The sequence below is a fragment of the Trichoderma gamsii genome, assembly GCF_001481775.2.
Source record: "Trichoderma gamsii strain T6085 chromosome Unknown Scaffold_21.2, whole genome shotgun sequence".
Taxonomy (NCBI): Eukaryota; Fungi; Ascomycota; class Sordariomycetes; order Hypocreales; family Hypocreaceae; genus Trichoderma; species Trichoderma gamsii.
The window spans coordinates 390091-401166 of NW_020171358.1; the positions used below are offsets into that span (position 1 = coordinate 390091).

Sequence of the window (11076 nt, forward strand, 5' to 3'; positions counted from 1 at the left end):
GATTTCCTATGAGAGCATCCGCAGGATTTCCCGCTCGTCCAGCGAGCTCCATGCCTGCAACACCACCAACAGGTCCTCCAACATGGCCTCCGACAGGCTCTACGTCCATGTGAGGGATAGTAGGAGCCGACATGGATCTCTTCTCCACTGGCTGCGTCCTGGATAGCTCGATACTTGGCGCTCTGTGGTTGGCTGTCATCATAAAGTGAACTGGCGTCGACCGAGCCTCGAAGTGCTTGCCGTTGATGGTGATGGGTCTCGGATGCTTCAACCGCGCAAGGACCTCGGCGTGGAGCATAGCGGCAGAGAAGGCTCTATGGCGCCATTCCTGTAAGACTTCGATGAGAGCGTTGGTAAATGAATAGCTACCAGGATCAGGGGCAATGGCGTCCCAGCTGGAAGCGGATATCGTCTCTGTGACGCTGTTGCCAGTGGGAAATGTGGCACTAGCAGCCCCGGCACAACAGTCTAACAATATCAGAACGTCGGATTTTGATCGTTCCAAGAGCGTCTGGATTGCGGACCATCTAGAAAACGTTAGGAAGATGCTTTGAATGATCACTTTATAAGACTTCGATTATAATTGAGATACTCACTGTAGCCAAGGAGAGCCAGGATCTCGCGTACTATTAGCAAAGTTAGAGAGCGGCTCTCTTGAACCAGAAATGCTTCCGGTGAATAAGTGGGATCAAAGATATACTTACGCACACCACGTGCTCTGTCTCGACTCATCAATCCGGGCATGGCCGCCGTAGTAGACAATAAAAAGTGTATCGGGTGATTCGTGGTCTCTTATTAGCTGCCCAATTCTCATCATGAGCTCTAGATGAGAGTTTTCCGATGGAATTGAGTAGATTTCAGTGCCAAACGCATAGTCATCTTGCAAGCACTTGCCCAAGTCTTCGAGCTCGGGAAGAACGAATAAATCGTCAGAACCCCAGTGCATCAGCAGCGACTGGACATTCTTGTACCGCTGAGATGGCCGTCCACGATTTGGGAACGCTCTCGCCGCCGACTATCACATGTCATCAATTAGATTGCAGGTCGCTCATTTCAAGGACAAGTTGGTCCAAACGCACATCTTCGAGCCGCTGAGCAAACTGCCCGATATGCTTCACATGGAAGCTCGCCCGGCTAATGTCATGAGTTGCGGATCGAGCGTAGGCATCTCGCGGACCCATTCCCTGTTGCACACCCAGTGAGCGAATTGCCTCTCTCATCTCGCGCTCTCTCGTTTATCTTTCTCTCCTCGTCTATACTGTATGCGCCAAATTACACACAGAGACGGGGAACGAAATGGCAGGGGCTCCAACATACGGGCGAGGCGCCATTAGATATACCAGCTCCATCGGCCGGCTGCCGTGCGCGGATGGTGACATACGACTGCTGATCGCTCATTGTTTGCTTGGTGGAATCGCTTGGTCAAACAGTTCGGCGGCTAAGCGTGGTAGTAAGTGGGCGTTCCCCAGGTCACCCCACATGCATCTGGCCTGACAAGAGGCTCTCGCGTACTCCGACGATGTTACAGACACTGGCGAGCTGCTGGCACGGACGCGCAGAGAGCAGGAGAAGAATCATGGCGGCCGTGCGATGGTAGAAATTGCGGCATTGAGAGGCCGGCAGAGAGACTTTGATGCTCAAGGCCAAGTGGAGAGGGCCGTTGCACGTGGATCGGCCGCCCAAATCTGGTGGGCTTCGGTGAAGTGTTAGTCAAAGTGTCAGTCAAAGTGCTGGCTGCGACAAGCCACTCGGTCCCCAAAGCGGCTTAGCGGCCGCAGCAGTCGCCTCGCAGGAGCCGCAGAAACTGACATCAGTTGGTCCTCCAAGCGCGGTTTCAGCGCCCTCGCACCGCCACAGCTGCTGCTACAGGTCTCCGTTGGCGCATCAAGAGCATCAGTGCGACCAGTTGATGCTCCAGGGCATCCAATAGCAACCGACGGGCGGTGCATCAGCCACATATTGACGCAGGGCACGATTCAGGGTCGTGCTGAGTCTATGCGGCTCGGTGCCCTATGAGGAAATTCTGCTTGTGCCTCTCGCTCTAAGTCGTTTTGATTGCCCGAGCCGCAAAAGATCCAGGCAGCGAGCGATGGAGCTGCGGCTTATAACCTCCGTAACAACAGCTGCCAAAACGAGCGACCGATTATGTCTCACTTGCAAGGAACACCCTTTCTCTTGAAGACGGTAGAAAGACTAGGTAATACGAGTACCACTAAGCGTAGTATCCGTTATACAATACGGTAGCATTGAACGCGACGGAGCCGACGCCCAAAATGCATGTAACAAGCACATCTCGCTCTCTACAGCTCAGATCCAACAGAGATTCGCTCAATGTCTCCCTCTCGGTCGCGCTGTTTCCCCTTCTCGGTGCGCAGGAAGCATGTGAGAGCCTCGAGATGCAGCAGATGGCCTCGGCGCAGGTAAACAAACGCTGCATAAGCACTGCTGGCTGACGCAACGGCGATGGTCGAGATGAGCGATGGCCATTTGAACTGCTCGGGACGAGAAAAGACGATGGTGGACGTATAGGCGAGCAGCTCAAAGGCGCTTTGCCAGGCGGCCTCGACGGAAGAGAAGACGCCGCGATTCTCGGCTTCGACTTCCTGATGATGATGACAGCGGTGTTAGCGAAGATGTATGGCGGAACCCCAGAGATGTAAGATTCATCATACCTCTTGAACAATCAGCTGGACGCACAGGTCAAATCCCCGAAGGCCTAGACGGCTCAACACAGTGCCTCCCACAAGGCCGCTTGCTGCTATGAGGGACTTGCTCTTCATATCAAACACCCAAAATACAGACACTCCCACGGCCAGCATCGTGACCTGCCAGCTGCTCATCCAGAGGCCAGCTCTAATCGCCCCGATTCGCCGTATGGACCACGGTGCCACCCACGTTGCCAGAACTTCAAATATTACGCCTATTGTTCTCGCAAGGCCGATTTGCAGGGAACTATAGCCTGCAGAGAGTAAGTATGTCACCATCTGGCCTCCAAAGCTGAGGACTGTGAGATACAAGATTGCGCCGGCAATGGACGGGAGAAACGCCTGATGCTTCAGGTATAAAGAAACATCCTGCGCGAATTTGTGAATGACATCAATCAGTCGCTGCCAGATGGCGCAAATGATAGGTCTTGAGTTATGAAAAGACTGGGCTTCTGGTTCCTCAGGCACTTCACGTCGTGGGCTCCTCTTTGCCTCTTGCAGCTCTGGAACTTCGTAGTAGACTCGAGCGATAGCAAAGTACTCCACGGCAATAGAAGCCGCGTTCATTGCAAAGTTAACGATGATGGCTACCCGCGACGAATAAGCGTCTATCATGGCGATGAATAAAGGCCCAAATAATTTGCACAGCAGGTCAATTCGTCGCATTTGCGCATTCATGACTTGAAGGACTTCCGGATTGCCTTCTGAGACTACAATGACCTGTTAGGTTGCCATTGTTAGCATAATATCCAATGGCGTGAAAACATGGCAGTATAACTGTTGCTGTTGATAGGAAAGACATTGGCTCACCCAATCTTTTTCCACAGACACCAGATTCAATATCGAGCATAGCTTCTCCACACAGGCAAAGAGCGTCACGACAGCGACAAGTCCCGTTCTTACACCAGATGAGAGTAGTGTGTCAATGGCGAGGATATAGAAGACTGCACTGGATGCTGCGACTACTAGTCTCTGGAACACTGCATCTTATCAGAGAGCGAAGATGACACAATAATCCCAATCGTATAAAGCAGTGATATAGATATAGATAAATCTAGTTGTTCAACATACCAATGGAGACCCGGACAACCTGAAGACGGTTGCCCGTATCAATGTACCGCCCAATTGCCGGCGCAAAAATGATTGCAGATACGCCGCGAACTAGGGCATATAGGGACATTGGCAGCAGAGTTCCAGGAAAAATTGCTGCCAAGTAAAGCACTGCGCCAAACTCAAAAACTCTAGAATTCCAAGTTGACAAAAAGTGCGACACGTATAGCCGTCGAGAGACTGTAGGCGAGACATGGCGGGCTGGCTCAAGCAGAGCTGTGCGCTCATCATCAACGGATGCCATAATGCAGGTTGCGTAGAACAGTAAACCAAATGATGATTGAAAGTTTACATTCTTCAATTTTCTAGAGGCATAAGATTTTTGTCTTCTCGCCTTCCCTCCCTTCTTCTTCTCATATTAAGCGCTATTTGCTAAGACTTTGCTCGGGACCCATGAGACGACTCCGTCGACGGCAATGGATGTAACTTCTCGGCACTGACGTGAATATCCCCATGTCGCAAACAAACGCTAAAAACGCCACGGACAGCATCTACTCCGCTTATATAAGATCGACCTGCCAATAAGGAGCTCTGATCTGGAGCCTTTAAACATGGCCTGACAGCTGCATACATATGCAACTCAATCGCTGTTAAGGTTGAGCGGAAACAACAAAAACCGTAGTATTTGTTACGTTACGAGAAGTTCTAGTCTCCATACACTCCCCGACTTCGCGTTGTCTTCTGCAAATCCTCCATGGCCAACTGACGCATCTTCAACTGGGTGATCTGAAACATTTGCAGCAAACCATCTTTGGCCTGCGAAGGCGGTGCTTTGTTCTGAGGCTTCGACCCTGGGTGAAATCTGAAGATCTGATCTTGAACAGTCACATATCGTCTTACATCTTTCCAGCTCCTGCAAGTCTAAGCGACGAAGGAGGTGAAGTAAGTCTTCATGTATCCAGGCTATAGTACTGCCAGTATCAAACGCCCACCTGCCAAAAATCTATTCTGAGACGGACGTCCCCGCATGTACACAAATAGTTTCTCGCCGTCAAATGCCATTACATGATAGCTTTGTGACGTGGGACAAGTTGACGATTTAGTAATGCCTTGCTGCTATTCGCTGGTGGCAAGATTGTGTTGCTAGAGGTTCCCGTTCTCTTCAACTTGCATCCATGCCTAGCCCCCACGCCCCGAGGAAAGCCAATGCCGCAATCCGCAGTCATATTTGCTGATCCGAGAGGGGTTGAAGGTACACCTGCTGGCTCTACCAGCGTTTTACAGAATTTCCAAATAGAGTTAATACATTAATACTGTAACTGATAGGGTGGAATAGTCTTGCCATGGTGATGAAGCTAAATAGTTTGTTGTTTTGCATCTATGCTGACCGAAACTACATCATTGACTACTGGCTGGCGAGTTAGAAGCTCTTTACTAAGAATCCTAGCATTTGAAGTGTTGAGTGACCAAAGGTGCGAAGAGCGATGAAGGTGAGAGCTATATACGCTTTATCAACCGAGCAGGGGAAACGGCCATTATAGGTTAAGCAGTTCAATAACTAAGGATGAAATGTTCAAGCCTCTTTGGCATGTATGTATGTATGTGCAGAGACACGACACATGTATACGTACTATACAAGTCCCTGATTACTGTCCAAGCATTGCAGAAGGATGAACGGAATATAAGAGACCGATGTAAATTCTATTCAGAAAAATATGTTTGGGTTAAAACAAATAACTGACATTTCTCAAGTACGGATTAATTCAGCCATGATTACCTGTCTTTTATTAAGCAATGAATTACCCAGGCTTTGAAGATCCTCGTGGTGATGTAACTTGATTGGTAGATGAAGGAATTACGTAATCGGACAACAGGAACATTTTAGCCGATTACTTAGTTGTCTAGACCCGACACTCTTCTCTCACCTTCAACATGGGACACAGGTTGGCTCCAGGAGCTCATTTGATGCCTTTGTTTGTTCCACTCTGTGGCTATTATGCCACCAATACGGGCTTGCGATGTGTGCTTTAAAAGAAAGGTGCGTTGCATCCTCCACAGTAGATACATGTATGCGCACTTATGCTGATTCCTTCGTAGATAGAGTGTTGCCGGCCAGGTCCCAACGTACCCTGCAACTGGTGCAGCCATCAACAGTTAGCATGCACATTTAGTCGAGAAAAGAAGAAAACTACTACAAAAAGGTAAGTTGATAGATGTAAACATGAGCCCAACTGCTGCCTATTTGATGACCAAAGAAGTAGGCTCAAAGCGAAAGATGTGGATAGACTCTTGGAACAGATTAAGCAGCTAGAAAGTGCTCTTGCTCAAGTTAATCATTCTCAATACCCATCTGTTGCTGAGACACCAATTGGAAGCACACACTTCAAGCCATCCATTGCTGATGAAGACGGTCACGGAACATCCAAGAGTGCAAGGCGACAAGATGAGAGTGCTACCCAAGACTTAATGCCCGCCGGGCAAGAAACTAGCCGAATACTCGAAAATGGCATTCCTGCACATATTGTTAATGCGACTCGTCTTTTTGAGAAGAATTGGTATCATAAAGGAACGCCTATTATTTCTAAAAATGGCTTGGAATGGATTGCTTCCAGAACTGACCAGAGCACTGCAGCCCTACGGTCATATTTGTCTCCTGGCCATTACAGCCAGCCATACTGGAAGGTTCCAAGCCTTCAAGGGCATGCTTCCCCCGGAGAACTATGGGATTTGCCGGATAAGGGTCTAGTCAACAGATGGTTCAACGTTCTCTCGCATTCGTCCTTCCAAATGTTGCTCCCCTCTCTCGACAAGGAGCTCTTTGAAGAGACTGTAGACGTGGCCTATTGGACTTTTGAAGGAATGCATACCTCTCACTTACATATTTCAGCGAGAGCATGCTTCTGGGCCGTATGCGCTATCATGTCATATTTGAAGGTCCCTGGACAGATCCTGTCAAGTCTCCACAGCAACATATGTGCAGCCAGAGCAAAGCGGTTCTTGGAGCTCTTCAATGGTCCTGCAAACTTGGATTTTTTACAAGCATTATTACTACTGGTAAGTTCATTTATATGTGTCCTCTATGAACGCCAAGAATTGACTCATTACTCGCTAGTACAAATACCAAACAGCAACTGGACAGTATAGCACTGCTGTGGTGTTGCATTCAGCAGCTTGCCGCACGGTTTGCGAGCTCAATGGCCATTCTTATCAGCTATTGAAGCGCAATGAGGGTGAGAACTCTCTCATCGAGGGCCGAAAAAGTCATATCCGAAAGTTGTTCTGGTTATGTTATCTTACCGACAAAGACCTTGCTCTATTATCGGGACTGCCTCCTGCTCTCGCTAATGAGTATTGCGATGTAGGTGGACCCGAGGAGTATTTAAGCCATGATAATTTCCTGCTTGGGTTTAATGAAGGCGCAGATGCCAGCGATATCAACACCATTTCTTGGGATAGAGCCATCTCATTTCTCCCTGGTAACCCGCCTCTTGGAGTACTAAAAGAGAAAATATTTCGGCTACTTTACTCGCCCTTAGCTCTGAAGATTATCGACAGTGAACTCCTCACTCGAATCCGCCACTTGGATGATGAACTCGAGGGCTGGCGCTTGTCTGTTGCTCATGATATCCGCCCCAAGCTATCGATCACCCAGAGCCAAAGCTTGTCACCTACTGGGACATTTCCAAGCTATTTGAGATCAGTGCAACTACAATTAGAATATCATTACCTTTTGACAGTCATCCATACACCAGTTAGGAGATTTGGAGCTGCCCAAGATGCAGAAACTAGTCCACCTGAGGAACTTCATAGTGTCATGCACTCAAGCATTGACCTATCGCTAGAGGCCAGCCGCTCAACTTTGCGACTATTAAACGAACCAATCGCCATGTTAAAGCAAAATAATTTCTGGTATGTACTGATTCGTGTTGTTCTATATATCATAGCCGAATAGGCAAATGCTCACTGAATTACAGGCATAGCATCATCTACCCGCTTGTAGCTGCCATGTCATTGTTTGTCAACATTCTGATACATCCCGTTGGCCGCCAAGCCGCAGCCGATGCGGACTCACTCGCTTTGGCGCTGGATATTATTGCAAAGATGCGATCATCAGCTACTTCAGACGGCGAATCGAAAGACACTAGGCAAGCGTACCAACTGATAACTGAGTTGTCAAAGCTTGCAAATGCAGCCATTTTGAAAGCGGGCGCAATCGCTAGGACGAATAGATCACCCGTCAGTAAAGGTGGACACTTACACTGAATAGTTACTACAGTATGAAATTCAGAATTTCAGCAAACACTTGTTTCCAAGCCCGTCAGATCTTAATCGAAAAACTTAGCGACACTGCGGCGATTGGGAGCCTCGTCGCTAAGATTGCTAGGGACCTGGTGAGCTAAAATCTTCCAAGACGAGGATGATAGCCTGACAATTTACCAGTAGTTTGGATTGATTCAAAATGTAAATAACAGAAAAATGTATCTTGATCTATTTCGAATAATACCATTAATAGTGATGGATATCAAGGAGCCGGGCCCCGCGGATCCCGCGGAAAGCGGCCTCCTCCAATTCTGTTCTATTAATACGTCCTTTGACTTCTCAGAAGTTGTGCATGTAAAGACACATGTGATGTTATTCTATCTCTCCAGACAATTCATCTATTGGACGAATGTTGACCAATATATTTTTCGATACCCACAGTACCATTGCTAAAGGGGAATAATTCGTCTTCACTACAGCACACTAAGCGGCAAGCTTGGCTATACAAAGGTAGACTTGGTAGAGTAGAAATCCTAAGGGCAATCAGATGTCAAAAATGCTGGATGCTAATAAGTGAAGGATCAACCCTCGGGAAACGAAGGATCTTCACACACACACACACACAGGCTAAATTGAGTGACTTAAAGCTCGAGTCTGCAGCAGCTGAGATTTAGCCTCGTGCGGGGCTCCAAGCTGATGACTATTGTCACGGTATGATAGGCACGATCTCTATAATAATTGCCGAGTTCCACTCGCCAAGGCCCATGTATAACTCATGCCCTTGTTCTGGGGTCAGATAGCATTGTGCTGTTATTCTAGCATTGCTACTTGTTGCCCAGGCTTCAACTGCTAATTTTCCATCTATTTGAGATCAGCCATGTTGCAAAACCTATCATGGCTTATTCCAGCATCGGCAGGGTCGCTGGCCATTGCTACGTCATGCACCATTGCTTCATTTTGGATCATTGAGCGATTGGTAACGGACTACCGACTGAGCAAAGTTGATGGAGTTCGAGCCTCAATTCTTGCCGGCAATCCAATTACTTGTATGGAGACTTTGCATTGCCGGTTATTTTTGCCTGGTTTATGGTTCTGACTGATGAATTAGCATTCTTTTTCTTCTTCAAGGGCGCCTACATGCACTCGCAGAACCGACTGTTGGAGTACTATTTCAGCATGTTCGAGAACGCTGACCCTTCCTGCCCCAATGCCGTTGAAATCAGTATCATCGGCCGCCGTTCCATAATAACTATTGATCCAGAACATATCAAAGCAGTTCTTGCCTCGAATTTCACGCACTTTGGTAAGGGTGATCGCTTTCACTCGACCTGGGAGCCTTTCCTCGGGGATAGCATCTTCACTACAGATGGGCAGCTATGGCAGCAGAGCAGGACCTTGATCCGACCCATGTTCCTGAAGCAGAAGATTCGAGATATGGAAATTATCGAAAGGTGGAGCGATGTGATGATTTCGAAAATTCCTCCGTCTGGACACACGGTCGATATCAGCGACTTGTTCTATCGCATGACGCTTGATGCTACAACGGACTATCTGTTGGGCCACAGTGTTGAGAGTCTTGAGAAGTGAGATATGCATTACGTTTATTTGTTCCTACAAGAGCCATCCTATTTGTCATAGGAAGCCGACTAACTCGCTGCCAGCCCAAGGGGTGAATTCTCAAAAGCGTTCACATACGTCCAGCGAAAACAAATGACTCTCACTCTACTTGCGTATGTGAATGCTCCTAGATCCCGTATACACAGCATTGAGGAGTGCTAACACCGCTGTCTAATAGACCCTTGCGTCGCTTCATCCCCAAAGGCGAATATAACAGGGGTATCAAGGTCCTCGAAGCATTCATCCAGCCTTTTATCGAAGCAACTTTGGCTCTCATTCCCGAAGAATTAGAAAAGATATCCAAGTCAGACAAAGAGTTCACGTTTCTGCATCAAATTGCCCTCTTTTCGCGAGACCCCAAAGTCATCCGGGATCAGATCATGGCAGTGCTGCTGGCGGGAAGAGACACCACCGCAGCGACTCTATCCTGGGCGCTTTACGAGCTATCTAATTATCCTGCGACCTGGCAAAAGCTGCGAAACCACGTTTTGCAGAAAGTCGGGCCGGATGCAGCGCCTACTTATGAAGATATTAAAGACTTGACGTACCTCACTCATACACTGTACGAGACGATGAGACTATACCCTGCAGTTCCGTTTAACATTAGAACATGCCGTGAGTAGCCTTTTCTCAGAGAGATATCTATATACCGTCAAGAGATTTAAGCTAACACATCCATAACAAGTCGAAAATTCAACGTTGCCGGGCATGCCAGGCCAACCCGACATTGCCACGCTCAAAGGTGATCACATCATCTATAGCACTCTAGCTATGCAGCGTCGCAAGGAGCTTTACCCTCCAGTATCAGAGACGTTCGCCGACCCAGCAATCTTTAGTCCAGAGCGATGGGAGCATTGGACACCCAAGCCGTGGCAGTTTGTGCCTTTTAATGGCGGGCCTCGAATCTGCATTGGGCAGAATTTTGCCATGACGGAGATGGCATTTATGAGTAAGTGATAGTATGAGTTTCAAAACGACTCATGAGACGATTACTTTGCTGGAATTATATGCATGTTGTGTTGATGAGTTGTGTTGACGAGCATGAGCTGACATTTCTTTTTCCTGCAGTGATCCGTCTCTTGCAAAAGTATGAGAGGATAGAGTATAGGGGAGATTGGGCGGCGCAGTATCTCAAGGCAGACATTGTGGGATGCCCTGGACAAGGAGTGCCAATTGCGCTGTACGAGGCAGAAAAGCGGTATTGAATGAAGGGAAGCTTGGGATTAACAGCAGCAGTCCAGGGTACCAAAAAACGAATAGGAGGTTATTTTTGGCGTCTTTCACAAGGGGCTGGAAGACTGTCTGTGTACCTGGGTAAAAGGGGGTCGAAGGTGCCGGTCAAATGTACACGAGACGAGCCGTTTATGCTAATTCATTTTGAAAACATTGCATGTGTCTGAAGTTACTCAATTCATCCTCTCAATAGGCTTAAAGCTTCACACAG

The 11076-nt window shown here is 48.0% G+C and overlaps 3 protein-coding genes across 3 annotated transcripts; 2 read left to right on the forward strand and 1 right to left on the reverse strand.

Moving 5' to 3' along the window:
* Window positions 1–2300: 2300 nt before the first annotated feature.
* On the reverse strand, window positions 2301–4059 carry TGAM01_v206327 (hypothetical protein; the record flags this gene model as incomplete). Its single annotated transcript, XM_024549848.1, has 4 exons — window positions 2301–2603; window positions 2673–3425; window positions 3516–3685; window positions 3777–4059. The coding sequence occupies 4 exons, from the start codon at window positions 4057–4059 to the stop codon at window positions 2301–2303; spliced, it is 1509 nt and encodes a 502-aa protein (XP_024405412.1).
* Window positions 4060–5751: 1692 nt separating this feature from the next.
* Window positions 5752–8018, forward strand: TGAM01_v206328 (fungal specific transcription factor domain-containing protein; the record flags this gene model as incomplete). Its single annotated transcript, XM_024549849.1, has 5 exons — window positions 5752–5793; window positions 5853–5956; window positions 6017–6809; window positions 6868–7664; window positions 7730–8018. 5 exons carry the CDS (start codon window positions 5752–5754, stop codon window positions 8016–8018), a joined length of 2025 nt encoding a protein of 674 aa, XP_024405413.1.
* Window positions 8019–8892: 874 nt separating this feature from the next.
* On the forward strand, window positions 8893–10837 carry TGAM01_v206329 (cytochrome P450; the record flags this gene model as incomplete). Its single annotated transcript, XM_018807056.1, has 6 exons — window positions 8893–9061; window positions 9124–9598; window positions 9677–9745; window positions 9811–10247; window positions 10318–10581; window positions 10701–10837. The coding sequence occupies 6 exons, from the start codon at window positions 8893–8895 to the stop codon at window positions 10835–10837; spliced, it is 1551 nt and encodes a 516-aa protein (XP_018659757.1).
* Between the last annotated feature and the right edge of the window lie 239 nt (window positions 10838–11076).